Below are 27,860 nucleotides of genomic sequence, written 5' to 3' on the forward strand. Positions count from 1 at the left end.
GTGACTTGCAGGCGGCACCTGTCCCTCTCTGAGCCTCTGTTTCCCCATCTGTAAACTGGGCTGATGACTGCCCTGTCAGAGCTGGCCCGGCCCCTCTGGTTCTGGGTTCTCAGATCCCACTACGGCCCTTTAGACACCGTGTGACCTTGGACGAGCAACACGACCTCTCTGGGCCACATTCTTTAGGAGACTGTTTACGCGATGGAAGGAGTACAGACCAGCTCTCCGGGCACCCGCCTGCCCCAGGGACAGGACGGGACGGGACGGACGGGGTTAGGACAAAGACTCCACCACCGGCCGGGGTCAGACGATCTTCCTTTAATACAAAGTCGATATATCTACATACGCAGAGGTGGGAAAACCACCCAGCTGCTTCCGTTTGAATAAACAGTGTTGAAAGCGACGGCAGACCCACTCTTATACAAAGAGAAAAACTCACTTTCTCGGGGGTGGGGGGGGATCCCAGTCTTCTGCCCCGTAGTCCCAGAGGGAAAGGGTCCCTGATCCGCGCAGAACATGGTCTCTCTCTCCCGGAAGAAGTGGGACCCCCCCCCCATTTTGTCCAGTCCCCCCTCCACAAGGGCAGGAGACAGCTGAGGCTCAGGCGGCGGGGTGGGGGGGGTCGCTGCCCTCTCCTCGGAGGCAGCACCCACCCCGGTGGGTTTGAACCTGACGCTGGTGGGCCGGAGTCCCCCCGCTGCCCCACCCTCAGAACGGTCCTTGATATGTTTCAGAATTAAAAAAAGACGGAAAAGAAAAAAAAAAAATGCAAAAAAAGGGAAAAAGCCAGGAACAAAAGGGCCTTGTGTTCTTAAGTGGGGCCCACCTTCCGACGGCAGGAGAAGGAAGCCAGGCGGCCCTGGGGCTGGCTGACCGACCCCGCACGCGCAGGCCTGGGAACACAGCCGTCGCTCGAGAACGTTCTCTACGGTGAAAAAATAGACTGTGAACGGAAGAGGAATACGCAAAGTTCTTCTTTTTAAATTTGTTGACTGGCGAGTCTTTTTTTTTTCTGTTTGTTTCTTCTTTAAAAAAAAAATGAAAAAAAAAATACACTATTTAAAAAAAGAAATGTCACTGGATACAGTTACACTGAGTTGGAAAGGAAAGCTGACTCCTGCACCCCTTGCCCAGTGGGACCCCCCCACCCCCCACACCAGGCTGCAGGGCAGGAGGGCTCTCCGGGGGCGGGGTAGGACCAGGGCTCGAGCTCACCGCCCTGCCCGCCTCCGGTTCCGGGGAGAACCCCTTGTTTGCTCACCGCTCCCCCCACCCCCCCCACCCCGGAATCTCTCGGTTCAGAATCAGAAGGAAATGAGGAATGTGACAGTAGCCGGAGGTGGTGGCCGGGCCGGCGAGGCTGCGGGGGGCCGCATCGTTCCTGGAGGCCGAGCGGAAACGTGGCCGCTGCCCGCTCCTGCCCTGGCGGCCGGGGGTCCAGGTCTCCGGGGGCCCACCCGGCAGGGGCAGAGGCATCCAGGCCGGTGGCACGGGGCCAGCGGCGACCATGGCGTTAGGTTGCATAGTGGTCAAAGCTTCCGAGGTACTCCAGCGCGGCCTGGTAACAGAACTGGTACTCGTCCTGCAGGAGGGAGGGAACCGTGGCTCAGGTCGGCACCTCTGCACCTCCTTAGCCTGCCAGGGCTCCCCGCTGCCCTCGGGAGCAAGGCGGGCGCCCGGCTCCTGCAGCAGGGGCAAGTCGCACCTCTGCACGGTGGCAGAGGCTGGGCGCTGTCCCTGCACGCCCTCCCCCCCCCCTGCAACAGTGCCCTCGGGGCTGGGAGTCCCACTCCAGCACTGTCTCCGGAGCGACCGGAGGGTCTTGAGGGACGCGGTCGCAGGGAAGTCCCTTCTAGCTCTGGGCCTCGCTTTCCCCATCTGGGGAGCAGGGGGACTTTGGGGTCCGTGGCCTGTGTCGGGGCCTGGCTGAGCCACGAACGTGCTGTGACTTTGGGAGCTGCCCCACGCCCTGGGCCGCTCCCCGGCTCTGGATTTCGGTCTATTCTCGTGTCAAAAGGTCCGACTAATCCCCTTCTGGCCCCAAACAGGTGCCGAGGACCTTCCCAGACGACCCAGGATGGAAGGTGACTGCCCCCATCTCCCAGAACAGGAAACTGAGGCCCACCCATCGCCTCGCTCGCCGCCCTCACCTCCGTTTGCACCATGGCTGGCCTCTGGGTTCGCAGCATCTTCACCGTCTGGAAAATGTCCACCACGCCCTCGTACCGCATGCGCTCTAGCACGATGCTGAGCGTGATGAACACACCCGTCCTGCCCACGCCGGCGCTGTTGGGGGGGGGGGGGGCGGTGGGCACAGCCGGTCAGGGGCCCGCGAGCGAACCCCGTGTGACCGCCGATGCCTCAGGGACAGCAGACAGCCCCAGCGGGACCGCCTGGGTGGGGCTCGAGGCTGCGCTCGCTAGGCCTCAGTTTCCCCAGCCGGGCAACGGGCGCGCTGGGGCCTGAGGGACCGCGGCTCACCTGCAGTGGACAGAGATGGGGCCGTCCTGGCCGAACTGTTCCTTGGTCTTGTGCACTTGGCCGATGAAGTCGATGAAGCCCTCCCCCGACTTCGGGACGCCCTGTTCCGGCCAGTCCGTGAACTGGAACTGCCGCACGGTCCGGGACTGGCCGTCCTGCAAGGGAGGGGGTCCCGCCGCGCCACTCAGGTCGGCAGCGGTCACGGCTGGCTTCCCGCCCGCGCCGGCCTCCGGCCCCGCCTTCCGTCACCGGCCAACGCCACCCTCCAGCAGCCCCCCTCGTCCAGTGCTGCCCTCTCACGAGCCGCCACCCAGAGCTCCTCTGTCCCCCTCCCGTCCAGCGGGAGCCCCACGCCACGCCGTCGCCTTTCGCTTTCATCCTTCACCACCCACGGCTGCCACCCTCGCCGCATCCAGCAATAGCATCCACTGACTCTCCGGTCCCGCGTCCCGCCAATCCCGTGGGCCCGCCCCGCACCGCCCCGAGCGCCGCGACCAACCGCGCTGTGCGTTCATCAACCTTCGCCACCCGCGGGCAACGTCTCGACTGACCCGCCCCTTCGTCCCAGCCAATCCCCACCCCCTCCCACCCCTACCTGCGTGACGCTCCGTCGCCCCTCCCCACTGCGGTGGGACCACCCCGTCCCCGCTGCTCGCAGCCCACGGCCCCGCACCCTCTGTCACGTCTCCCCCACCCTGCTTTCAGCGCTGCGACACAGAGCTCCACGGACTTGCTGCTTCCAAGGGACACCCCGCTCGCTCCCTCTCGCACGGCCCCTTGGGCCTTGTTCCCTAGGGAGCAGCGCGGCACACGCCCCACTGTGGGACCCGCACGGGACACGGCCCTCTCTTCCCCCTTGTGGTGGTAGCGGTGATCGTTCAGCTCGACGACCCGCTCTTCCTCCTCCCAACCCCCAATGCTTACTCCTACCCCCGGGCCTTTGCTTCTACCCCCAACTAGGGAAGCCGCCTCCGCCTCACGAGGTGGCGCTGAGCAGAGTGCGGCCCGGGGTTCCAGGCCCTCCCAGCCACCCCTCCCCATACTCACCCGGGCGTCTGTGACCTTGAACTCCCGCAGGATATACTGAGGCATGTTGTATTCCGCCATCGGATCCACTACAAAGTACTGGTAGCGGGCGGAGCGCTCGGCAGGCCAGTACTGGTGACATTTTTCCTGTTGAGAAGGCGGCGGTGGTCAGCTCGGGCCCCACCTCTGCTCCCTGGCCCCACCCCAGCCGCGCCCCGGCTCCCGTGGCCCTGCCCCACCAGCAGCCCCGGCCCCCGGGGCCCGCCCCACCACGTGGCCCGGCCCCGCCCCGCCGGCTCACCCTGCCCATCTCCCGCAGCTTGGTCAGCATCACCACGATGGTGGAGTTGTTCTCCCACAGCGCACGCCAGAAATCCTCCGTGGTCTCCGCCAGCGGCCCCTGCGTCGCGATGTAGGCCTTCTGCTGCCTGCGGTGTGCGGGTGGGGGGCACGTGAGATGCAGTGCCCGCCCCTGCCACGCCCCTGCCGACTCAGGACCCACCGGTCACTGGGCCGTCTCCCTGTCTGTCTTGTTCGGTCCTCTCCATGAGCCCGTTGTGCACCCGGGGAAACCGTCAGCCTCGGAAGTTGCATCACCTCCCAGAGGCTGCCGGGCCTCCCCCGACCTCCCCCACCTCGTCAGGTGCCCGTAAACTCCTTCCGGGTGTCTGCACAGGTTGTTTCCTGTCACCCTCCAGCCTCTGAACAGGCGGGGACTTCTGCTGCCACACCCCACCCCTGTTGCCAGGGTGTCCCAACCTCAGCACTGACATTTGGGGCTGGGTCGTTCCCCGGGCTGGGCAGTGCGAGGCGTCCAGCAGCATCCCTGGCCTCCACCCACTCCCGTTAGGACCAACATGTCCCCAGGCACTGCTCGCTTTTCCCTGGGCGGCAGAACCGCCCAGGTTGAAAACCAGCGACGGAAGAGGACAGAGGGAGAACCCTGTTACAGACAGCAGCCATCAGTTAAATACCCAGCTAAAGAGCCCCTCCCCCTCAGCTGCGCCTGCCTGGGTCCAGCTCCGTTTCCCCTGTGAGGCTGGAGGCCCCTTGGGGGCGGGGCGAAGGCGAGGTACCTGTAGCCGTCGATGAAGCTGGCGTTGATGTAGTCGGAGCCCTCCACGCCACGGATAGGCTGCAGGCAGACCCGTGTGCTCTCATAGGGCATGATGTTCACCAGGCGGTTCTTGAACTTGTTACAAGGCAGATTGGCACTGATGAAGCGGGATGTGTGGGCTTTGGAGTTGGCCAGCCGCTGCGGAGACCGGGAGGCCCGGGGTCACCGGCGGGGCGGCCTCCGGCCCCCCCGGGGCCGGGCGGGGCTGTGCGTCTGCCCAGCCGGAGCGCGAACGGCAGCCCCGATCCCGATCTCGGCGCCCCCGCCGCCCCCGGCCGGGGACGCCTCCCAACCTTGAACTCGAGCTCCATGCCGGTGACGTGCTCGCCGGGCTCCACCTGCGCCAGCTTCTGGATGTAGGCGTAGAGGCTGCGGGCGGGCACCTCCGTGTTGCCGCAGCCCACGGCCTCCAGCAGGGCCTCGTGGATGAAGCTGTACTGGTCCTCGGTCTGCACCATATAGTTGCGCTGGGACCGCATGAGGGTCACGTGGCCGTACACGTCCACCGTCTTCTCCGGCTTGATCCGCTCCAGCATGGCGTCGATGACGATGAAACAGCCCGTGCGACCCACGCCGGCGCTGCGGGGACAGGTGTCGCGGTCAGGGGCCCCCCGGAGGGAGGGCCGGGGGCGGGGGCGGGGAGTGGGGGGCGGGCAGGGGTACCTGCAGTGCACGACCACGGGGCCCGCGTCTGGCGGGTTGCAGGCCTTCACCCTCCGCAGGAAAGCCAGGAATGGCGTCGGGTACTCGGGCACCCCGTGGTCCGGCCACGCCGTGAACTGGAACTGCCGTACCTCGCGCTTCTCGCTGGAGCCGTTCTGGGGGCCACGGGGACGCTGCCTGTCACCGCGGCCCACGATGCACGCGCAGAGGAGGCCAGCTTCGCGCCCCGCCTCTCTCCCCAAACCCACCCCCGGATCTCGGCCGGGGGCAGCTCCCTCCTCCCAGGTGTTCTGGCCAGAACTCAGAGGAGGAGTGGCCCTTGACCCAGCGGCCCGGCCCGCCCCTTCCCCACCCCTGCAACCAACCCGCATCCAACATATGAGCCCAGACTGGTGGCTCTGCCTCCTGTCTATTCTCCCTGGTCCAGCTGCTCCAATCCTCACCGCCCTAGTCTGTCCTCCCCGTAGTAGCCCCCCCGTAGAGCCTCCCCAGAGTAGCCCCTGTGAGCACCTGAATCAGGTTGGCCCTCCTCTGCCCACCACCCTCCAGGGCTCCCATCCACCTTGGGGTAAGAGACCAAGTCCTCCCCAAGGCTCTGTATTCTCTGCCGGGTCCCCTCCCGGCCCTCCCCTCCTCGGTCACTCTGCCACAGCCATGATATAAGGCCTTCTCACTGGTTCTTCATCATGCCAGGCATGATCCTGCCCCAGGACCTTTGCACAGGCTGAGCCTCTGCCAGGAATGCGGTTTTCCCAGATCTCATGGCTCCGCCTTCCTCACCATCTCCAGGTCTCCCGCCAGATACTTTATTTTTCTCCTTCTACATGTTAAGATTTCTTACTTGACATATTTATTGTCGGTGCCTTGTCAACTAGACTTAAGCTCTGAAAGAGCAAGACAGTTTGTCTGTCTTGGTCCTTGCAGTGGCTCAGCACCCAAATCAAGCCCTGACATACCACGTGTGCTTAGTTTTGACACAAGACCTGGCTGGAGTCTGGGGAACGTTGGGGTACCAGCAGCACCTCCGCTCCCCGTAATAACAATTAAAAAACGCCCTCCAGATGGCAAACTGTCCCAATTGAGAACAAATGATATAGAGAGACACACGGAACCGTGTAACTGACAGCAGCCATCAGTTAAATACACGTCTAAAGATTCCCTCTGCCCCAGTCCTGACTACCCCAGCTGGCAGGGACCTTCTAGCTTTGTTTTCCACCCATCGCAGGCCTAGACTGCGCGAGGCCAGAGGGCAAGGAGACAACAGGTTCATTGCTAAGTTGGGTTCTGCTGGTTTTGTCCTTCTGGTGTGGCTGGAGAGGAGAGGTGCCCTCCTCTGAGCCTCAGTTTCCCCATCGACGAAGTGGGCTACAAGACCATGTGGTCAGCCTGGGCCGACATGCCTGGTTTTCTGTGTCTCTCGGGGAGCTCCCAGGGCAGAAGCTGGGGCCTCCGGTCTTCCTCTTCCGCCCCCATCACCCCCTCCCCCAGCCCCAGCCCCAGCCCGGGTCCTACCTTGTGCAAAGAGAAGGTCCGAACACAGAACGTGGCCAGCTCGATGGTGTCGAGCAGCGTGACCTGGATGAAGCCATACGTCTCCGTGCCCCGGTTGGGCCAGTACTGATCACACTTGATCTGTGGAAGGCAAGAGAACGGAGGTGAGCATGGGCGGGGGTTGGCCGGGGGCTCGGGGGTCGCAGGGTCCAGCCTCACCCGTGATTTCTCCTCTAGCCGCGTCATCATGACGATGGTAGCTGAGCGCTGTTCCCACACCATGCGCCAGAAGTCGCCGAAGGTCTCGGGCAGCGGCCCCTGTGTGGCAATGTACGCGTTCTGCCTCCGGTAGCCGTCCACATAGTTGGCATTGATGTAGTCGCTACCCACAATGCCTACAGCCCGGGGAGAAGCCACAGATCAACAGGGGTGCTGTCGTCTCCTACGCTGGTTCTCTCTGGCCTACCGCTTCCTGGAAGTCCTCCTAGGCTGCCCCAAGCGCTCCCCAAAGAAACCACGGAGCATGAATTTGGTGGTTTCTCCACCTGAGCACTACAACCACTGGGGGCCAGCTTTCTCTGTGGCGGGGCTGTTCTGTGCATCGCAAGGTCCGAGCGGCATCTCTGGTCCACCCTCGAAACGCTCCTAGCTCCCTCTCCCCCAGCATGTGAATGCATCCTGGGCATTGAGAACAACTGACACAGAGGGACGTGTGGAAACAGATTACGGACAGCAGCCATCAGTTAAGTACGTATCTAAAATACCCCAGTGGCTTCTGGCTGGAGCCATGACCAGAATCAGGCTTCAGCTTCCCCCTCCGTGTCCTGGCTCGTCCACACTTCAGAACGGGCAAGGGCGGGACGGGGCCCAGGCCGCTACCTTCGATGGGCTGGAGGATGACGCGGGAGTGGTCGTATGCGATGACGTTGGCGTAGCGGTTCTTGGGCTTGTTCACCTCCAGGTTGGAATGTTCCCATGTGAACTGCTGGCCTGGATCAATGGACTGCAGGGGAAGGAGAGGTGGGGGGCGTCAGGATGGGCGCTGGGGGGGTGGGGGGGTGGGGGGGGGGTAGGAGGCGGGGCTAGCTCACCTCATACTCCTGGGAGAGCTTGAGGCTGTCGTTGGCCTTGAGGCGGTCCGTGTGCTCTGCCATGTCTGCGATGGGGATCGGGGGGTGGCTAAGCATGCCTGGGGGGGAGAGCAGACCCCATGGTGCGGGCCGGTCACTTGGGAGCCAGCCTGGGGACCGGGGGGGCGGGGAGCGGGGGGCTCTACAGTGTGAGTCTGCAATGGACGAGCCGCGGTTAGAGGGAGTGGCGGGGGAGGGGAGGGCTCAGGTCGGCCCACGCTGGGGCCAGGACCCCCGACCTGTGGGTCTGTCTGCAGGTGGAGTGTTCGAGGAGCAGCTCCAGCCGAGTCTGACAACCCCGGCTGACGACGTCCACCCGTCTCAGTGCTCCCAACCCAGCTGGGGACGCAGGGGCTGGGGAAGGGTCGCCCCGGAGAACCTCAAGCTCCCGGAGCCTCATGGCCAAGAAGTGGGCAAGTGACACAGAAATGGAAGAAGCAGACGGGGCTGGCCAGGCCTTTGGAGACACTGTTCCCCAGGGCAGGGGCCGGAGACGCCACCCCTCTCTGGGATCAGATCCTTCTGGGATCAGAAGGACTACAACGTCTTCTGCCGGGCAGAGCTGGGGAACTGGGGAGCAGGGGGCTGTGTGTGTGTGTGTGTGTGTGTGTAAGTGTGTGTGTGTGTGTGCGCGCTCGGGGGTCCCCATCTGTCTGCGCAGCTGCTTGGAGCAGGTGCGGTGAGCCCCTGACCTCCGGGGGCTCGTTTCCTCATCTGGCACATGGAATGGTGACCCTTTGGCGGGAGGGGTTGCTGGAGGGAACGGGGCGGGGGCCTGGCTCTTTCTCCCCAGTGTCTGCGTCTGCACGACCCCTCTCCCCTCCTGGGGCCCGGCAGGCCGAGCTACAGGCCGGGACAGACATAAAAGACTGCCAGGCGGGTTTACGTACAGCTGCTGCCCTGGGCGCTCCCCAAGAGCCCTTATCTAAGGAGCGAGGGCCGTCTGCCCAGTGGGTCCCCCTGCCTGTCACGCCGGAGGACCCCCCCCACCCCCACAGACACACAGTCACAACCAGCAACCTACGGGCCCAACGGACCAGACCCCCGACTCCCTTGAGAAGCCAGCACAGGACAGGTGGACAGAGATGAAAACAAACGGGGGTGTGGGGGTGCGCGAAAGGAAGCTGAGAACAGAGACACAGGAACTAACTTTCAAAGTGAAACCCCGGCTCCCTGAGGGGGCTGCTGAGGCCTGAATCTGCAGAAACAGCAAACAATAAATAAATGAAAACACGCAGGGGCCCCGCCTCCCCCCATCCCCCGCTGGACGCACGCACAATGGCCAGCCAACAGACGCAAAGGGCAGAGCGAACTGAGACGACGAGGGACGCACGCTGCCCGGGCCCCGACCCGAGAACCTGCAGCAGCTGCCGTGTACCCCCTCTGACTGGACTTCAGCCGGTCCTGGCTCTTAGCCGCGACTTCGGGAAGATTCTGAGGCCCTAGGCTCTTTTAACGCATCCCCCCAGACCAACCTGGCCTTGGCGCCCGTTAGGGTCAGCAGAGACTTTAGATGAGTGGCAGGATGGTGAGGGAGGAGCCTGGGGGCAGGGGAAGGACATATGGGCCCATGCCGTGAGCTTTAAGAACAGCAACCGTCGGTTAAATATGTGTGTTAAAAATTAACATCTGGAGGGAAATGGAAAAACCGACGTAACCCAGTCCAGACACAGAAGAAGAAAAGTGGTACGTGAGAGGTGCCGCAGGAGACCCTTCACGATCCCTTATGGAGGACTGCAGCCATCAGTTACACTTTGTCTTAGCCAAAAGGCTGAGCGGTGACTGCAGCCATCGGTTAAATACAGATGTTTAAAATCTCCTTTTGGTGGGAAACAGTTAATACGAGGCAGGAGGCCGACAGGAAGCAGAGACTGGGTGCGCGTAGATGGTGGATGTAATCGTGCTGTGAGCCCAGAAGGAGAACAGCAGCCATCGGTTAAATTAAAAACCCCTTACGTGGTGAGAAGCAGCCGGCATGAGCCCAGTAAGAGGGAAAAGATGAGAAAGTATGTGGGTCACTGCACGTAAAGACGATCGAGGACAAGACCCTGGTTCGTTCAGTCTCCCCGAGGCACGGCAGGCGACTTTAGCTCGCTCCCGTGACCCTACAGGGAACCGTCAGGAGGCGGGGCCGCACACAGGAGCCAGGCAGGGCAGGGGGGAGAGGGGGGAGGCACCATCTCTGTATCTCGCCACGGGGACAATCCCACGGGAGGATGGGAAAAGGCCACGGAAAAACCCGAACACCCACCACTGAGGGGCCCGGAGACCAGAAGTGGGGACGGAAGCATGGCCCTTTCTGCCAGAAGAAACGAGGGGGCTTTGGTCGGTTTGAGTTTTAGGTGTCCTTTCTGCTCCCAGGGACGACCCCGACCGCCGACTGAAGGCAGCGTTTTGTTTTTAAAAGCCTCACTCGGCTGTTAACGGGCACCGGTCTGTGGAATCTCCGAGCTGAGGTCCACGCGGGAAGGTGGGCAGCGGGCACTTAACTGCGCCGGAGGGCGCAGCAGGGGCAGAGGAGGGGCCGCCGGGCGCCGAGGCGGCTGCTTCCTCCTCCGCTCTGCCACGGCCCCCGGCGGTGAGGATCCTGGCGCCTGCGGGAGGCACGTACCCGGGGTCTGGAAGTTGATGCGTCTCATTTCCACGGGGTCCTTGGGGTGGTGGGGGGCGAGGTCGGCGTTGTTCAGTAGGCATTTGGTGCGGGGCTCTGAGTCCTTGCGTTTACTTCGAGGGGGCAAGAAGAGGAGCCCGTGAGCGTGCCAGCGTGCCCAGAGACGCACGCGTACGCGTGTGGGCACAGGCGCCGCAAACGAGCGACCCGGCCGGGAGGAAAGGGACCGCGCGCAGCCTGCCGGCACAGCCGAGGGTCCCCTCGCCCCGCGGGCACGGTGCCACCCCGTTCCTCCTCCTCAGCTCCTGCCCTCCGTCTCCTAAGGATGGGGCCAACCCTTACCTGTCAGGTTTGCTGCTCCCGAAAGCACACGCGGGTGAGGAGGAGGGAAAAGAGGACAGGTGAGGCCGTGCCGGCCAAAAAGGGCCTGTTCGGGGACGCTGGGTGGCTCGCTTAACCCCTCGGAGCCTTGGTCTCCTCCGGAAAACGGGGCTAATGCTTCCTGCTCGGATCCCCGCCACAAAAAGGAACATCCCAGCCTTCCCTTTCCAAGCTGAGACGTGTCCTGTGTGGCCACTACACTCACTGTCCTTGTGAGACGAGGCAGAGGCGGCCTCCGCCCCAAATCGTCCCGCTGAGCGGAGCGTGGACCTTAAGAGGAACCGAATCACGAGCCCGCTGTGAACCCCGGCCCTTCCCCAGGCTGTGTGACTTTGACCAGGTGGCTTAACCTCTCTGGGCCGGAGTTTTCTCGTTTCCGTTTCTTCTACGAGAGAACCCTTCCCTGGACCTTCCGGACCCTGCTTCCTCTTCCAGGAAGCCCTCCCTCCTATCACGCGGGGAGTGCGAGGGGCTCACTTCTTGTAGAGCAAGATGGCGATAACGATGCAGATGATGAAGACCACAGCCAACACGGGCCCAATCACCCAGATGAGGCCCTCCTCGCCGTCCACGATGGGCTGGGGGTCCGGGTTGTCCAGCTGGAAGGGATCTGAGAAGGGGCTGGCCGCAAACGTCTGCAGGAACAGGGCGCGAGGGGCCTCCGTCAGTGCCCGTCCCGCGCCTCGTGGCCAGGCGGTTCGTCCTCAAACACGAACCTGTCTCCCTCCCCTACTCTAAAGCCTCTGATGGCTCCCGAGGACCCCTGACCCGGGGAACCCCACCCCCTCCCGCCCCCCGCCACGGCCTGGCCCTTGCCAATCTTTGCTCTCTCCCCTTCCCCCCTGCTCTGCTTCAGCCCGGATCACAGAAGGCCGGGAGGATGGGGGGCTGAGGTCACTTCGGGGCCTGCCCGCTCAGAGGGCGAGGCTGGACGCAGGCAGGCGCCACTCGGGACTCACCGGCTCGCTCTTCTGTAGCACCGCAAGCACAAAGAGGACGTAGCGGTGACCGGGCTCCAGGCCCCTGTTGTCAAAGCCGCCGTACTGCTTCTGGTCGCCCGGGTGGAAGGTGGGTGGCAGCGTGGAGAAGCGGGCCGCGATGTAGGGGCGGGGCGCCTCCAGCTGGCGTGAGTGCCGCAGGCTGCGCCTCTGCAGCCGTGAGATGTCCTGGATGAGCTGCGGGAACAGAGGCGCGGGTGGCTCAGAGCCCGGCCGGCAGCGCCTGGGCACACAAGAGGCAGGACGGGCCTGGGCCCCGGGCCCTCACCTCCTCCAGGTCCATATCTTCCGGGCTACCCAGAGGGGCCAGGAACTGGCCACCGCGAGACTTTCGCAACGGCACCATCACAATGAAGTAATTCCTGTCGGGAGAAGGAGGATCGGGGGTGCGTCCAAGGGATGCCTTGGTTGGAGGTGGACGGGGGGGAGCCCCTGCTCTCTGCGTCTTCCCTCCTGCTACTCCCCTGTAGCCCCAGCCATACAGGACTAGGTCCTGACTCAAGCCTCCAGGCTTTTGAAGGGGCGGTTCCTTCTGCCTCGAAAGCCTACTCCGGTTCTATTTCTTGAGCTCCTACACATCCTTCAAAGCCCCAGCTTCCATACCCACAACGTCCCCGTAGTCCTTACTTCTCCTCTGCTTCCCAAGCAGAGCCCTCCTCTCCCCGTTGGGAACCCTCAACCCTGGTTGGATCTCATTCCTGGTATCCGGAACGGCGGAGGAGGAAACACAAGGCCGCCTTTAGCGACGGTGCCCGTGAGAGGTACCAGGGCAACCACGCGAGATGGGGGCTGCTGTGACTCGCGTTTTATAGACAGGCGAGGAAACCAAAGCACAGAGAGGCCGAGCGCCTGGCCCCGGTCACACAGCTGGCTAATGGGGGCGGGAGGAATCTTTCGGGGCACTGGGGTGGTTTGGATCATACTGGACAGGCACGGGGCTCTGGCCGTCGGGCAGATACACCATGATGAAGCCGTCAGAGTCGGGCTTGGGGGCCACGCTGGGCTTGGCACTGAGCAGGCTGAAGGCGGTCCAGGCGGTGACTGTGTGCTGAAGGCCACCCAGGCTGCTGCCTCGGTTGGTCAACACAAAGTTGTAGAAGGTGTTGGGCTTGAGGTGCGTGATGAGCTTTTTGGTGGTACGGCCATCCACGTCCAGTGTGAGCCCGTTGTATTGGATCTGTGGGCCAAGGGTAGCTCAGCGGGGGCCTGGGGTGAGCCCCTGACCCTGGCTGAGCCTTGATCCCAGACTGAGCCATAAGCCCAGCTGAACCTCAACTCTGAGCACCGATCCCAGAAGAAGCCTCAACCCTCGACTCAACCCTGACCCTAGACAGACCCTCAATCCCAACGGAGTCCCAGCCCCGACCGAGCCCTAATCCCAATCCTGACTGAACCTCGACCCCAGGCTAAAACGCAACGCTAGACAGATCGTCAAGCCCAGCTGAGCCCTGACCCCACACTGAGCCTCAATCCTAGCAGAGTCCCAACCCTTGTTAACCCCTAACCTCAGACTGAGCCTAATCCCAGACTGAGCCTCAATCCCTCAATGCCAGCTGAGCCCTGACCCCAGACTGAGCTCCACTCCCAGGTTAAGTGTTGACCACAGACCGAGTCTCAATGCCAGCTGAGCCCTGATCCCAAGACGAGCCCAGCTTCTGAGCCTCAATCCTCACGCTCGCCTGATCTCACTCAGCCCCGAGTCCAGCTGAATCCCCAGCCTGGTCCAAGCCGCGACTCAAGACCCACGGCCAACCCTGGCCAAGCCCCAGCCCCTAGCCTGGGCCGCCTGTTGCCGGTGGGGGTGGTGAGCACCTTGTAAGGTGTGGGTGAGTTATAGTTGTCCGGAAACTCCCAGCTGAGCAGCACCGACGTCTTCATGATCATCTTCACCTTGAAGTTCTTGGGCGAGACTGTGCGGGGCAGCAGCCAAGTGGGAGAGAGCAGAGGAGAGGCCCCGTGAGTGCGGGGGTGGGGCGGGGCGGGGCGGTGGGGCGGGACGGGGTGGGGCGGCCCAGGCGCTCCCTGCCATCCGCTGTGCCTGTGCCCGTGGCCTTCCTGCCTGGCCCTGCCTGGCCCTGTCCCAAGTCCCTGCCGGGGAAGACGGCGCGGCTGCAGAGAGAAGGAGGGGCGGAGGGGGGAGGGGAGGGGGGGAGCGGGGGTGAGGGGGGGGGGCGGTGGGGGCGCTGGTCCCACCTTTGCCAACACCGGAGCCTCGGGGTCCGGACTCGCCTTGAGCGTCCACGAGGAAGCAGAAAAGTGACCACTTACCTGGGCGGGGGGAGAGGGAGGGGGCTGGGGTGGGGGTGGGCACGAGGCCCGGTCCGGCTCTGGTGCGGGGATCGCCGCGCGCCTACCTTGGTCCCGCAGGAACGTCCGGTAGCGGACGGGGGGGCTGTAGGGGCCGGGGCCCTGGCGCGTGTGGGCCCGAACTTGGAGGTCATAAGCCGTGTCGGGCTTGAGGCCCTGCAGCGTGAGCACGTTCTCGGCGCCCGGCTCGGCCACTGCCGGCAGCTCGGTCTCTCGGGCGGGGCCCAAGGCCCCGGCCTCCCGCACGGCCACCGTGTACTTGACGATGGCCCCGTTGCGCTCGGCAGGCACGGGCGGCAGCCACCGGAGCAGGACGGTGCCGGCCGAGGCGTTGCCGGCCGCCTCGAGGATCTGCGGGTGGCCGCGGGGCGCGTCCTCGGGGATGCTCAGGGCCTCGGCCGCCTCCTCGCCCAGGCCTCCTCGGCTGCGGGCCGCCAGCCGGAACACGTACGTGGCCCCCTTATGCACACCCGGCGCCGTGTAGTGGTCCTCGGTGGGCGGGAACTCCAGCGTGGCCAGGGGGGCGTCCTCTCGGCCGAATTGCAGGCGGTAGCCCAGCACCTGGTCCTCAGCGGTGCCGGCCGGGGGCTCCCAGTGTGCCAGCAGGCTGCCCTCGGGGGTCTGCTGCACCGACAGGGTGGGGCGGCCCAGCACTGCGGGGAGACAGGGCGAGCGTCAGGGCCACAGGGCCATCCCGGCCTGGGAGCAAGGGCAGAGGGCCGCCGACTTTTGAAGAGGGTCTCGGGAGGGCCTCGCTCGGAAGCCAAGACGTGAGGGAGCCGAGGGTGGCAGCGGAAACGGTGCTCCGGGCAAGGGAAGCAGCCTGTGCAAAGGCCCTGCGGCGGCACTGTGCCGGGCGAGTGGGAGGGCGGGCGAGGAGGCAGGGGACTCGGGGAACCTGACGCGGGAAAACATCTCCAGATGTCAGAAGAGGCCCTCGGACGCTTATCTTTTCTTTTCGTTAGGAAGTCAGTCATCTTGTGCCTCACTGATCTGCCCCTTGCCTCTTGCTGACACAGGATTAACACCCATGGGACACAGCAACGTCCACGACCCTGCCCTTGCCCCATGGTTCTCGCAAGCAACGTGCCAAGGTCCTGATAAGTCCTGCAGGAGAGATGCTCTACAAAGATAACCAGCCCTGAGGTGCTTGGCTGGCTCAGGAGGTTAAGCATCTGACTCTTGGTTTCAGCTCAGGTCATGATCTCACGGTTTGTGGGTCGGAGCCCTGCGTCAGGCTCCCGCAGCTGGCAGCGGGGACCCTGCTTGGGATTCTCTCTCTCTCTCTCTCTCTCTCTCTCTCTCTCTCTCTCTCTCTCCCTCTGTCCCTCTCCCGCTTGTGCTGTCTCTGTCTCTCTCAAAATAAACAAACAAACTTTAAAAATCTTCAATAAAACCAGGCTTCTTCCCTGCAGGACTTATCAGGACCTTTTGGGACCTGCGCTCTGAGCAGCCACGGCATGTGTAATGGGTTTTGTGATGCAACGTCCCTGAGAGAAGAGGAAACCATCAGGGGAGGCTGCTTGGAAGGGGTAACGAGGGTGCTGGACACAGAAGGATACAGAGACTAGGCAGACGGAGGGAACCGCATGGGCAAGGATTGGCAGGAGCGTGGGGAGGGGTCGTGTCCCGCGGGCCTGGAACACCAGGCTGTGTGGGCAGAGGGAGGGTCGCTGGGGAAGGGGTGGGTGCGGGACGCGTGGGGGAGGCCTCAGGACCCGTCACTCCTGAAACATAACCAACTTGCTCCCCACCCCACACCTTTGCCCAGGCCGTGCCATCCGCCCAGAACCCTCTCCCCTTACACGGCTGCCTCTCCCTCCTCAGCTTTGGCTGGGGTAAAAACAGTCCCTCCGGACAGGTGGTAGGGGCCTGGAGGGGCCGGAGGGGGAAACTGAGGCAGGGCTGCACGGAGAAGAGGCGTCGCGGGCAGCGGCAACTTTCAACCACAACCCACTCGGGGCCATCACCGCTGTGACGGGGGTGCTGGGGGTGCCCGGAGGGAACCCTGGACCGAGGCTGTGGCACGGGGGGCGGGGTGCGGAAGGCTTCCCGAGGAGGGGCGGGCGAATCAAAGACCTAAATACGGGGAGCAAAGGAGCTGGCCCGGAGAAGGGTATCCAGGCAGAAGGAACAGCCCCGGAGAAGCCCGGACGGGACAGAGGCCTGGTAACGGCTTCCACCTTTCCGGAGCTAGGCGGGCAGGGAAGCCAGGGATGAGGACGTGGCCGGGCCGCACGCCCTCCCGAGGAGGCCCCGCACCTTGGCTCTCTGTCCCCGCTGCCCGGCGCATGAGCTCAAGGACTCCGCGGCATGGTCTGGGGGCGGGGGGCCCGTGCTGGGGTCTCGTACCTGCTCCCTTGGTCACCACCACCTTGGGTTTGCTGCGAGCACCGTCGCCTTTCATGGTGTAGGCGGCTACCGTGATGGAGTAGGCGGTCTCGGGCTGCAGGTTTGTGATGACCATCTCCTGCGGGCAGGGACGGGGAGGGGTCGGCGACACAGTCGGGGCGGAGAGCAGCCCTGCCCATCCCCCCCCCCCTCCCCAGGCCAGGGTCAAGCAAGGCAGGCGGGGGGGCCCGGTCCGCGGGCAGAGGCGTGCATCCGAGCGCATGCACACCCCCCAACACGTCACACGTCCGTGCTCAAACGGGCACACGCAGCCTGACACCCGTCGTCTTCTACCTGGACAGGCACGGTCACCCGGGGCTCCCACCCTTGCCGCCCCCGCCACCCCCGTCCCGGCCCCCCCGGGCCCCGCAGCGGCCACCAGAGGGCACCTGCGAGCACCCACCCTCCTCCCACCTCCCGGGGGCGGAGGGGCTACAGGTTGATGAGGCACCCGCGTCTCACAGGGAGCCTGAAAGTGACACGGTGGGGCAGTATTTACGTCACAGAAGTGGGGACAAGCTACAAATCAGGCCTGTCCCCCCCCCCCGCCCCGCCCCCGAGAGCTGATGAGTAAACCTCTGTATCACCGCCGATACCCCGCCCCAGCCAGACTCGTAACTAGACGCATACCGTTGACCCTTGGACAACATGGGGGGGAGGGGCACTGACCCGTCCCCCGCCCCCCGCCCCGTGCAGCCAAAAATCTGCACACAACTTCTGACTCCCCCAAAACTCGACTACGATTAGCCCCCTGTTGACTAGAAAAATGCTTACAGGTAACATACTCGATTTCACGTGTCTTGTATGTTTTTTTCTTTTAAAGTTTATCTATTTTGAGCGAGAGCGAGTGTGTACAAGCGGGGGAGGGCCAGGGAGAGAGGGGGAGAGAGAGAGAGAGAGAGGGAGAGAGAGAGAGAGAGAGAGAGAGAGAGAATCCCAAGCAGGCTCTGCACTGACAGCACAGAGCCCGATGCGGGGCTCGAACCCACAAACTGTGAGATCGTGACCTGAGCTGAAGTCGGATGCTTAACTGCCTGAGCCACTCAGGTGCCCCGTAAAGCAGTTAAAGAAGAGACAGGAGATCCGAGGGAAAGAAAATACATTCATGGCACTGTAATGTGTCCACAAAAAAAAAAACAACAAAAAACGTAACCCCAAAACAAAACAAAAAACCCAAATTCTGCATAAAAGTGAGCCTCTACAGTCCAAACCCGCGTTGTTCAATGTTCAAGGGTCAAGGGTATTCGCGGCCCTCTCCTGCACTGGACTGTGACCCCCAGGGGGGCGGGCTCAGGTCGGTCTCGGTCACCTCCACACCTGCAGCAGCTCCTAGCTACACAGGATCTATATACAGTAGGCGCTCGGTAAATGCTTCTCTGGCAAACGTCGGAGCCCTCCGACCCGCACACGTATCTGCGTCCACCCTCACGCAGCTGCACGCGTGCCCACGTCCCCACGCATGCACACCCACAGACACGGTCCAGCATGCCAGGGAGCTGTGGGGCGGCCCCGGGTCAGGGGCACGAGGAGGGGGCCAGGGATGCACGGAGAGAGGGTCTCCTGCCCCTGAGCCGCACGTTCAGCCCCTCCCGGGGTCTTGGTGCGTGGGAGGGGCTGGGCCAAAACCCTGGTGGGAACTCCCCGCCCCTCCCTTCCCTGGGGGGTGGGACGGGTATCAACTGAACCTCAGGCTTGGGGCTCTCCTGAGAGCCCGCGCCTCCGTGTCAGGGCTTCTAGAAAGACAGACGGAGGAGAGGAGGCGTAGCAATGCCAACCGGCCCAGGGCCTCCTGAGAAAGCCCGGAGGGGTGGAAAGGATACTGCAGGCCTCCTTTCCTGCCCTGGGCCCACTGACCCTCTGGCCACTCAAGGGCCCCGATCAAGTGGACGCTTTGGCCACAGAGAGAAACTTCGAGGTCAGAGAAGGCCGGGAAGGGTGATAAAAGGGTCAGGCTGGGTTGGAGAGAGAGGCCCAGTCTGGATCTGCCAGGCCTGGGTCCAACCGGGGAGGCTGTGGGGTGCAGGGGTGGGTCGGGGCTGCAGGAACAGCTCGAGCCACAGGGAGCAGCGCTGCGGGCGGGACCGGCAGGGAAAGAAACAGTGTGAGCCCGGTCCTAGGGGCCATCCAGGTAAGAGGGCTGACATATATAACCTGTGGGTCACGTCCTGTGCCCTGCGTCCGGGACCCCTGCGGGGTTCCTGTGCCCATTTGCCTGACTTCAAAACCGAGGCTGCCAGCTCCAAGAGGCAACCAGTAGGCATCTGGGGCCCAGGGGGGGAAGACCCTCTTACCAGGGAAGTGCAGGGGAGGGGAGGTGGGGACGGGGTCACGTCACTGCACGGCCCGCGGGAGAACACTGCAATGGCCGAGCAGGGGTGCTACTTACATATTCGGCTGTGTCATCTGTCTCCCACTGAGCGTGGGAGGCGGCGGCAGGGGAGAGAGGAGTAGGTGAGCAGGTGGCCAGAGAGAGAGAGAAGCAGCAGCGAGAAGGCGGGAACGCAGGGTCTGGGGGCCGCCCCGCCCACCCGGCGCCCCGCCCGCCCCGGCCCCGCCCCGGCGCCCCGCCCACCTGGGCATCGGCCAGCATGACGTCCTTGATGCGCGGCGGCCCGCGGGCCTCGGCGCCCTCCATGCGTACGTAGTGGACCTGGTAGCCGCGGATCTGGCCGTGCTGCCGGCCGGGCGCGGGCGAGCGCCACAGCACGCGGATGGCCGTGGCGTTGAGCGCCTCCGCCTCCACCTTCCGCGGCGGCGCGCTGGGCACTGGCGGGGGCAGGGGAGGGGCGGGCAGGGCCGTTACTGGGGCGCCCGGCCCTGCCCCGGGCAGCACCGCTGCCCCGTGCCAGGGAGCCAAGTGGCTGCCGGTTAGCTGGGATGGTCTGAGCGCTCACCACCAACGGGGGAGGGCGTGTGCCCCACTTACAGGTGGGCAGCCGAGGGCCCCCCCCCCCCCCCCCCCGAGCCTAAGCCCCCTGCCCAGGGCCACGCGACTCGAGCGGGCCCCGCACGCTCCGTTCCCCGGGCTTTACCCACACTGCCTCGTCCATCCTAACAGCACCCTTCGAGGCAGGGGCTCTTATTCCCATTTTACAGATGGGAACTGGGGCTGCCCGTTCCCGTGCGAACCAGTATGCAGCTAGCCCCACACGAAAGCCCTCCCCACCTGACGGGGGGGTGGGGGGGGCTGCGGCCCCCACCTTTCAGGCAGGCCAGGGCCGGGAAGGCAAGCCGGACTCCCGACGCCCAGGAGCTGCCGTCTTACTGGACTGGCTGTTTGCTTCAGGTCTCCCCGCGCCCCGGCTTCTACCGGGGGACCCCAGACCGGAGCCTCACCCCACCCCGCAGCTCCGAACTTTCTAGCTAGAAGTCGGCCACGGCAGGAACGTTTGCACCGCGGGGGTCGGCCGTGGCTACAGATCGGTGTCCGTGCCCCAGGAGCCGGCCGCATCACCGGCACGCCACAGCCGACCCACTTGCCCGCGGGGACGGCTCGGCCCGAGGGAACTGCCGATCCCGGCTCTTCCCCGGAGCCTAAAAGCTAGGTTTCCGGGTTCAGGGAGCATCATGAGCTTGCTGTGGGCAAGCACCGCTTCCAGGCTTTTCCAGCACCGGACCAAGATGCAGGGCTGCCACACTCCACTTCCCAGGCACGGGGCTCGGGGAGAAAATACTGCCCGGAAGGGCCTGGGACGGACGATCCCAGGAGCAAGGAGCCCGGGATTCCTTGGGACGGCTCTCGGTCTCCCGTCTCCCCCTCAACACTGTGGCTTCTACCTTCTGACCACCAGCCAGCCCCGGTTCTGCAGAGGCGGAAGGCGCCGAGGCGGAGGGGGGTGGGCCGGGGTGGGTGCTCACCGTCCTCGTCGGTGCGGATGACCACGGGCGAGCTCTCGGGCCCTGGTCCCACCTCTGTGTGAGCGACAGTCGTGATGCGATACTCCGTCCACTTGTCCAGCGCCTCCAGCAGGATCTGAGTGGCGGTCGGGGGAATGCCGTTCACCTCCTTGGGTTGCGGATCCTCTGAGCCCAGCGGTCGGTAGCGGACGCTATAGCTCACCAGGGCCCCGTTGTGCGTTTCCGGCGGCGGTGGGCGCCAACTTACCAAAATGGCCGTGGAGCGCGTGCTGACGCATTTAACGTCTTGAGGGGGGGCTGACGGTTCTATTGGAGGGGGGAGAACGTGGGGGCGGGGAGGGGAGGCGGGATGGGCGGGGGGAGGGGGACGGGGAAACAAAAGATGGGAAAGAGAAAATAAAACAGAAGATGATAACAAACAAAACAGAACTAAACCAAAGAGAAGTCGAACCCAAAAGAAGCGGGTGTCAACCAAAGGTGAGATGGACGGGTGGGGGGGAGGGAGGGGGGCCGGGAGGGCTGGCCAAGAACGCTGCGCTCAGCACTGCACCCGCCCGGCACGCAGGCGGCCCTGGGGAGGGGGCGGCCACAGTCCCCGGGGAGAGCGTGTGCGCGCGCGTGTGTGGCTAGGTGTGCGCAGACCCGCAAGAAAAGCCCCGGTCGCGAAGCACCCGTCATACGCGGGGCAGGTGCCAGGGCGGCACGGGATGGCCATAGAAGCGTATCTATTTATTGAACACCTGCTATGCGCCAAGCACCGGGCCAAGGGCGTCACAGGATAACGGTAGATGTACTTAGCGAACACCTACTGCGTGCCAGGGGACTAGAACTGTCAGTGTAAAAGCAGGACGAGTCCCCTCTGTTGGGCACCTACTGTGTGCTAGGCAGTGTGGAGGGCTTCATAGGTCTGGGGCACCTGGGTAGCTCAGTCGCTTAAGCATCCGATTCTCGACTTGGGCTCAGGTCACAATCTCACAGTTCGTGGGTTTGAGCCTCGCGGCAGGCTCTGCGCTGACCGTGCGGAGGCCGCTCGGGATTCTCTGTGTCTCTGCCCCCTGCTTCTAGCTCTCAAAATAAGTAAACTTAAAAAAAAAAAGCTTGTTCTGTTTTGTTTCTAAAGAGCGTCGTAGGTTAACGGCAAAAACACCTACGTGGTGGACACTGGTCTGAATCGGGGGCTCTGGAGGCCACCCAAGGGCTGGCTTCCACTAGGACCGCCCTCTCGGCCTCACTGAAGACAAAACAGTGCCCACGTGTCGAGCACCTACTGTGTGCCAGTGAGCATGCCGAGGGCTCTAGGGAGTAATAGCACGAGTGCCTGCTAACTGGACACCTCTTGTGCTGCCACCAGGCTCAGGGCCTCACAGGGAGCACAGCCCAAATTAGGCAACTACTGCATGCCAAGGTCGTGACGGATGACAGCTCTTCTGCGTGGAGCCCCTACTGTGTATCTGGCACCACACGACGTCCTTCACAGACCAACAGCAGATCTTATTTACTCGGCACCTACTATGGGCTGGGCATCCTAACCACCCTCTAAACATAAAAACAGACCATTATGTGGCACCTACTACGTGCTACGCACCGGGCTGGGGGCTTCATCGGGTAACAGTACTAGTCCCCACATACTGAGCACCTACTACGTGCCAGGCACCGGGCTGGGGGCTTCATCGGGTAACAGTACTAGTCCCCACATACTGAGCACCTACTATGTGCTAGGCACCGGGCTGGAGACTTTATAACAGTACTAGTGCCCACATAATGAGTACCTACTATGCGCCAGGCACCAGGCTGGGGGCTTCATCAGACAACAGTACTACTCCCCACATACTGAGTACCTACTATGTGCCAGGCACCGGGCTGGGGACTTCATCAGGTAACAGTACTAGTCCCAACACAATGAGTACCTACTACGTGCCAGCACCGGGCTGGGGGCTTTATCAGAAAACAGTACTAGTCCCCACATACTAAGCACCTACTACGTGTCAGGCACCGGGCTTCATCAGATTAACAGTACTAGTCCCCACATAATGAGCACCTACTACGTGCCAGGCACCGGGCTGGGGGCTTCATCAGAGAACAGTACTAGTCCCCACATACTGAGCACCTACTACGTGCCAGGCACCAGGCTGGGGACTTTATCAGAAAATAGTACTAGTCCCCACATACTAAGCACCTACTACGTGCCAGGCACCGGGCTGGGGACTTTATAACAGTACTAGTGCCCACATAATGAGTACCTACTATGTGCCAGGCACCAGGCTGGGGGCTTCATCAGACAACAGTACTAGTCCCCACATAATGAGCACCTACTATGTGCCAGGCACCGGGCTGGGGGCTTCATCAGATTAACAGTACTAGTCCCCACATACTGAGCACCTACTACGTGCCAGGCACCGGGCTGGGGGCCTCATCAGATAACAGTACTAGTCCCCACATACTAAGCACCTACTACGTGTCAGGCACCGGGCTTCATCAGATTAACAGTACTAGTCCCCACATACTGAGCACCTACTACGTGCCAGGCACCGGGCTGGGGGCTTCATCAGGTAACAGTACTAGTCCCCACATACTAAACACCTACTACGTGCCAGGCACTGGACTGGGGGCTTCATCAGGTAACAGTACTAGTCCCCACATACTGAGCACCTACTACGTGCCAGGCACCAGGCTGGGGGCGTCATCAGGTAACAGTACTAGTCCCCACATACTGAGCACCTACTACGTGCCAGGCACCAGGCTGGGGGCGTCATCAGGTAACAGTACTAGTCCCCACATACTGAGCACCTACTACGTGCCAGGCACTGGACTGGGGGCTTCATCAGATAAGAGTATTAGTCCCCACATAATGAGCACCTACTATGTGCCAGCCACTGGGCTGGGGGCTTTATCGGATAACAGTACTAGTCCCCACATACTAGGCACCTACTACGTGCCAGGCACCAGGCTGGGGGCTTGATCAGATAACAGTACTAGTGCCCACATAATGAGTACCTACTATGCGCCAGGCACCGGGCTCAGGACTTTATCAGATGACAGTACTAGTCCCCACATAATGAGCACCTACTATGTGCCAGGCACCAGGCTGGGGACTTTATCAGGTAACAGTGCTAGTCCCCACATACTAAGCACGTACTACGTGCCAGGCACCGGGCTGGGGGCTTGATCAGATAACAGTACTAGTCCCCACATACTAAACACCTACTACGTGCCAGGCACTGGGCTGGGGGCTTCATCAGGTAACAGTACTAGTCCCCACGTTGCACCTACTACGTGCCAGGCACCGGGCTGGGGACTTTATCAGAAAACAGTACTAGTCCCCACATACTAAGCACCTACTACGTGCCAGGCACCAGGCTTCATCAGATTAACAGTACTAGTCCCCACATACTGAGCACCTACTACGTGCCAGGCACTGCGCTGGGGACTTTATCAGAAAACAATATTAGTCCCCACATAATGAGCACCTACTATGTGCCAGGCACCGGGCTGGGGACTTTATCAGAAAACAGTAGTAGTCCCCACATAATGAGTACCTATTACGTGCCAGGCACCGGGCTGGGGGCTCCATCAGCTAACAGTACTAGCCCCCACATACTAAGCACCTAGTACGTGCCAGGTACCGGGCTGGGGGCTTCATCAGATTAACAGTACTAGTCCCCACATAATGAGTACCTACTACGTGCCAGGCACCGGGCTGGGGGCTTCATCAGATAACAGTACTAGTGCCCACATAATGAGTACCTACTATGCGCCAGGCACCGGGCTCAGGACTTTATCAGATGACAGTACTAGTCCCCACATAATGAGCACCTACTATGTGCCAGGCACCGGGCTGGGGACTTTATCAGAAAACAGTACTAGTCCCCACATAATGAGTACCTATTATGTGCCAGGCACCGGGCTGGGGGCTCCATCAGCTAACAGTACTAGTCCCCACATACTAAGCACCTACTACGTGCCAGGCACCGGGCTGGGGCTTCATCAGATTAACAGTACTAGTCCCCACATAATGAGTACCTACTATGCGCCAGGCACCGGGCTCAGGACTTTATCAGATGACAGTACTAGTCCCCACATAATGAGCACCTACTACGTGCCAGGCACCGGGCTGGGGACTTTATCAGAAAACAGTACTAGTCCCCACATACTAAACACCTACTACGTGCCAGGCACCAGGCTGGGGGCTTCATCAGATTAACAGTACTAGTCCCCACATAATGAGTACCTACTATGCGCCAGGCACCGGGCTCAGGACTTTATCAGATGACAGTACTAGTCCCCACATAATGAGCACCTACTACGTGCCAGGCACCGGGCTGGGGACTTTATCAGAAAACAGTACTAGTCCCCACATACTAAACACCTACTACGTGCCAGGCACCAGGCTGGGGGCTTCATCAGATTAACAGTACTAGTCCCCACATAATGAGTACCTACTACGTGCCAGGCACTGGGCTGGGGACTTTATCAGAAAACAGTACTAGTCCCCACATACTAAGCACCTACTACATGCCAGGCACCGGGCTTCATCAGATTAACAGTACTAGTCCCCATATACTAAGCACCTACTACGTGCCAGGCACCGGGCTCAGGGCTTTATCAGATAACAGTACTAGTCCCCACATAATGAGCACCTACTATGTGCCAGGCACTGGGCTGGGGACTTTATCGGATAACAGTATTAGTCCCCACATAATGAGCACCTACTACGTGCCAGGCACTAGGTTGGGGACTTTATCAAATAACAGTACTAGCCCCCACATACTAAGCACCTACTATATGCCAGGCACCGGGCTGGGGGCTTCATCGGGTAACAGTACTAGTCCCCACGTGATGAGTACCTACTATGTGCCAAAGCCAAGCACTGGGCTGGAGGCTTTACTGAAAAGCACAGCAAGAGTTCCTAGCCACTAAACACCTACGATGTATAAGGCACTGTATTCCGGGCCTTGTAGAACATGAATAGTTCTCACTTCTTAAGCACCTACTGTGTGCCAAGTGCTGTGCTAAGGGCCTTATACATAAATCGGAGCAGTTTTTCCTTCTCGAGCACCTCCTGTGTGCACACAGTGTCAAAGGTTCTGCAGGTAACAACTTCACGTTTGAGCAGAACCTGCGGACCCCGAACCCCATGCTAGGTCCTGTCAGACTGACAACGGTTCCTATCCGAGCATATGCGCCCAGAGCAAGGCCAGCCTCTTTGAAGAAAATGCCACTTATCGAGCACTTACTGTATGCTAGGCATTCTGCCAGGGGCTTCAGGGAACAACGATCATAGGCCCTGTGTCTGGGGTTCCTACTGTGCAGGGGACGCCAGGGTAAGCTTGTTGCAAGTGACAAGCAGCTTCCATCTGGTGAGTGCCAATTAGGGGCCTCGCACCACGCCGATCTGTGTTCAGGTTTAAGAGAGCATTTATGAAGCACCTATTGTGTGCCAGGCAGTGTGCTAAGGGGCTTTGCTAAGTAACAGTGATAGTTCCCACATATTAAGCACCTACTGTGTACGTTACAGGCTTTCTGGAATAACACTAAGTCCCCACCTGTGGCGTATCTGCTACGAGACTGGGCTTAAGGCTGTTACTGACGTTAGACCTCACGGTCCTTGCGTCTTCTGGACACCGCGCACCCTAAGCCCTTTATGCTCAAAACGTGCCCCCCTGATTAGCCATTCAATTCTCAAGACGCTAAGTGGCTGGAGCGATCACCCCTCCAGCCTCAGGCCATGCTCCAGGTGGGGAAACGGTGTCAAAGCCCATCGGCCTGCTTTTCTATAATCACTTTTTTATCTCCTGGCTGCCAGACCCCGCCTACCCGGGGTGCCTTTCACAGATCACCTCCCATTTACAGATGAGGAAACTGAGGCCCCAAACCAGCAGGCTGCCTTCCCAAGGCATGTGGCGAGAGCCGGTATTTGAACCGGGGCTCGGCTGTTGCCCAGGGGCTGTCTTGACTTGAGGACGGGGATTCGGACCTCAGCCTGTGTCCTTATCCACTCAGGCCAGTTGAGGACGGCTGGAGCCACCCTACCTCAACTGCCCATGACTCCAGAATTCTCCTTGCCTAGAGGGAGGCCCAGAGAGGTCACTGGCTTTGCTTCATGGCGAGGCATATAGAACCCTACCATCATGGCAACCCTATTTGTTCACTGAGCACGTGTTTACAGGGCACTCGGGACGTGCACACCCCGTGGTGGGGCTACCCAGTGATGAGAGACGTCCTCAAAGACATCAGGCTACGAGACGTCTCAGACGCCACTCCAGGGTCAACTAAAATGACCCTCCGGGCCCACCTAAAGTGAAATACCGGGGTTCCTTCCTCTGATATCAGATACTTGGGGCCCTCTCCCCCATTTCTTGACCAGCCACCCCAACCAAAAGTGCCTGGGGGAATCAGGCAGGAGTGGAAAAACCAACCAAGGGATGTGCCGGAACGAATGGATTCGCTGAGAAAGGGGGGGGAGGAAAAATAAAACCAAAACCATAACAAAATAAGAAACAACGGTGATGGTGATGATGATGAGAAAAACCATAATAAAAGAAAGAAAGACGCCTTCCAGAAAAAACTCCCAGTCTGGTTACCTACCTTCCGCTCTTCAACTGCTAACTTATAAGACTTTCTTACGAGGGAGGGAGTGGCGGAGTGCCGAGCTACAAGGCCAGACCGAGCTCTGGGTGGGTCTCCGGACGCAAGCAGGCCCCCAGTGTGGGCACGCTGTGGTTCCGGACTGGCGCCGACGAGGCGGGAAGGTGAGACGGTGTGGGGAGACCCACGGCTGAGCGGTCTGGCCTCCACCTACCCTTGAGTTCAGCCTAAGAAGCCCGCAGTCCCCGGGGGGGACATGCCTGGCCCTGAGTCTCGCTGTCAGCTCTCTCGGGCCCCACCCGCCTCGGGGGGAGAAGTGGGGAGCCCCTTCTCCCCCGCTCCCTGTCCTGGGCCGCCCCAGAGTTTCGCGTGGCTGGGCCAAAGCCGCTTTCCTGACGACCACGGAGGCCGCCTCCTTCACAATCCGGCCCAACCTGCGTGACGTCTTGGGGGGGGGGGGGGCGGGGGTGACGGACTCACAGACAGGCTCCGGTGGGAGGTGGCTCCCGGGCCCCCATTTCCGGGGCAGGCGTGGCTCTCGGCCGCGGGGTGGAAAATTTGGGGGGGGGGGGGACCGTGGACCCTGTGCAGCCCAGAGCTGCTGGGGTATGCGGGGCACAGGCCGGGGGGCACGCAGGGTGGGCCGTTTTTGTGAACCTGCTTGAGACCAGCGCGTACTCACCTTCGTGGCACCTGTGCCGGTCTCTCACGTGGCCGCCCAAGCCACAGGACACCCTCACTGATCGCCTCACGCACAAACACGCCCAGACGCCTGTGAGCTGTGGAGCTCTCGGCTCGGCACGCGGGAGGGGGGAGGAGGG

At 62.0% G+C, this 27,860-nt stretch overlaps 1 protein-coding gene and 1 long non-coding RNA gene across 52 annotated transcripts in view; both read right to left on the minus strand.

The window, feature by feature from the left end:
- Positions 1-303: 303 nt before the first annotated feature.
- The window catches only part of PTPRS (protein tyrosine phosphatase receptor type S), a 96,385-nt gene continuing 68,828 nt past the window's right edge, over positions 304-27,860 (minus strand). For 8 of the 23 annotated variants that reach the window (XM_045491643.1, XM_045491649.1, XM_045491647.1 and 5 more), the window contains 25 exons: positions 20,455-20,760; positions 19,169-19,362; positions 18,983-19,009; positions 16,558-16,675; positions 14,253-14,858; positions 13,711-13,808; positions 12,822-13,075; positions 12,167-12,260; positions 11,860-12,075; positions 11,378-11,535; positions 10,862-10,873; positions 10,520-10,632; positions 9,059-9,106; positions 7,870-7,967; positions 7,658-7,781; positions 6,998-7,173; positions 6,800-6,919; positions 5,288-5,442; positions 4,918-5,203; positions 4,584-4,762; positions 3,809-3,935; positions 3,529-3,654; positions 2,482-2,636; positions 2,151-2,286; positions 304-1,582 (listed from right to left, as the gene is read on the minus strand). In XM_045491643.1, coding sequence (XP_045347599.1) covers positions 1,514-1,582; positions 2,151-2,286; positions 2,482-2,636; positions 3,529-3,654; positions 3,809-3,935; positions 4,584-4,762; positions 4,918-5,203; positions 5,288-5,442; positions 6,800-6,919; positions 6,998-7,173; positions 7,658-7,781; positions 7,870-7,967; positions 9,059-9,106; positions 10,520-10,632; positions 10,862-10,873; positions 11,378-11,535; positions 11,860-12,075; positions 12,167-12,260; positions 12,822-13,075; positions 13,711-13,808; positions 14,253-14,858; positions 16,558-16,675; positions 18,983-19,009; positions 19,169-19,362; positions 20,455-20,760 — 3,995 coding nt within the window. In that variant the 3' untranslated portion in view covers positions 304-1,513. The remainder of the gene's footprint in view (positions 1,583-2,150; positions 2,287-2,481; positions 2,637-3,528; positions 3,655-3,808; positions 3,936-4,583; positions 4,763-4,917; positions 5,204-5,287; positions 5,443-6,799; positions 6,920-6,997; positions 7,174-7,657; positions 7,782-7,869; positions 7,968-9,058; positions 9,107-10,519; positions 10,633-10,861; positions 10,874-11,377; positions 11,536-11,859; positions 12,076-12,166; positions 12,261-12,821; positions 13,076-13,710; positions 13,809-14,252; positions 14,859-16,557; positions 16,676-18,982; positions 19,010-19,168; positions 19,363-20,454; positions 20,761-27,860) is intronic. The other 15 variants (XM_045491653.1, XM_045491652.1, XM_045491646.1 and 12 more) reach the window with 7 other exon arrangements.
- On the minus strand, positions 21,493-27,715 carry LOC123605161. 29 transcript variants are annotated; one of them, XR_006715635.1, is made up of 7 exons: positions 24,752-25,016; positions 24,544-24,682; positions 23,656-24,474; positions 22,966-23,517; positions 22,695-22,902; positions 22,493-22,561; positions 21,493-22,292 (listed from the first exon to the last, which is right to left on the minus strand). It is a non-coding gene; the product is annotated as an uncharacterized LOC123605161 (long non-coding RNA). The 29 variants fall into 29 exon arrangements; XR_006715629.1 differs by having other exon boundaries at positions 22,631-22,902; XR_006715633.1 differs by having other exon boundaries at positions 21,493-22,159; positions 22,224-22,292; positions 22,493-22,902.

Source organism: Leopardus geoffroyi, chromosome A2, assembly GCF_018350155.1.
Source record: "Leopardus geoffroyi isolate Oge1 chromosome A2, O.geoffroyi_Oge1_pat1.0, whole genome shotgun sequence".
Lineage (NCBI taxonomy): Eukaryota > Metazoa > Chordata > Mammalia > Carnivora > Felidae > Leopardus > Leopardus geoffroyi.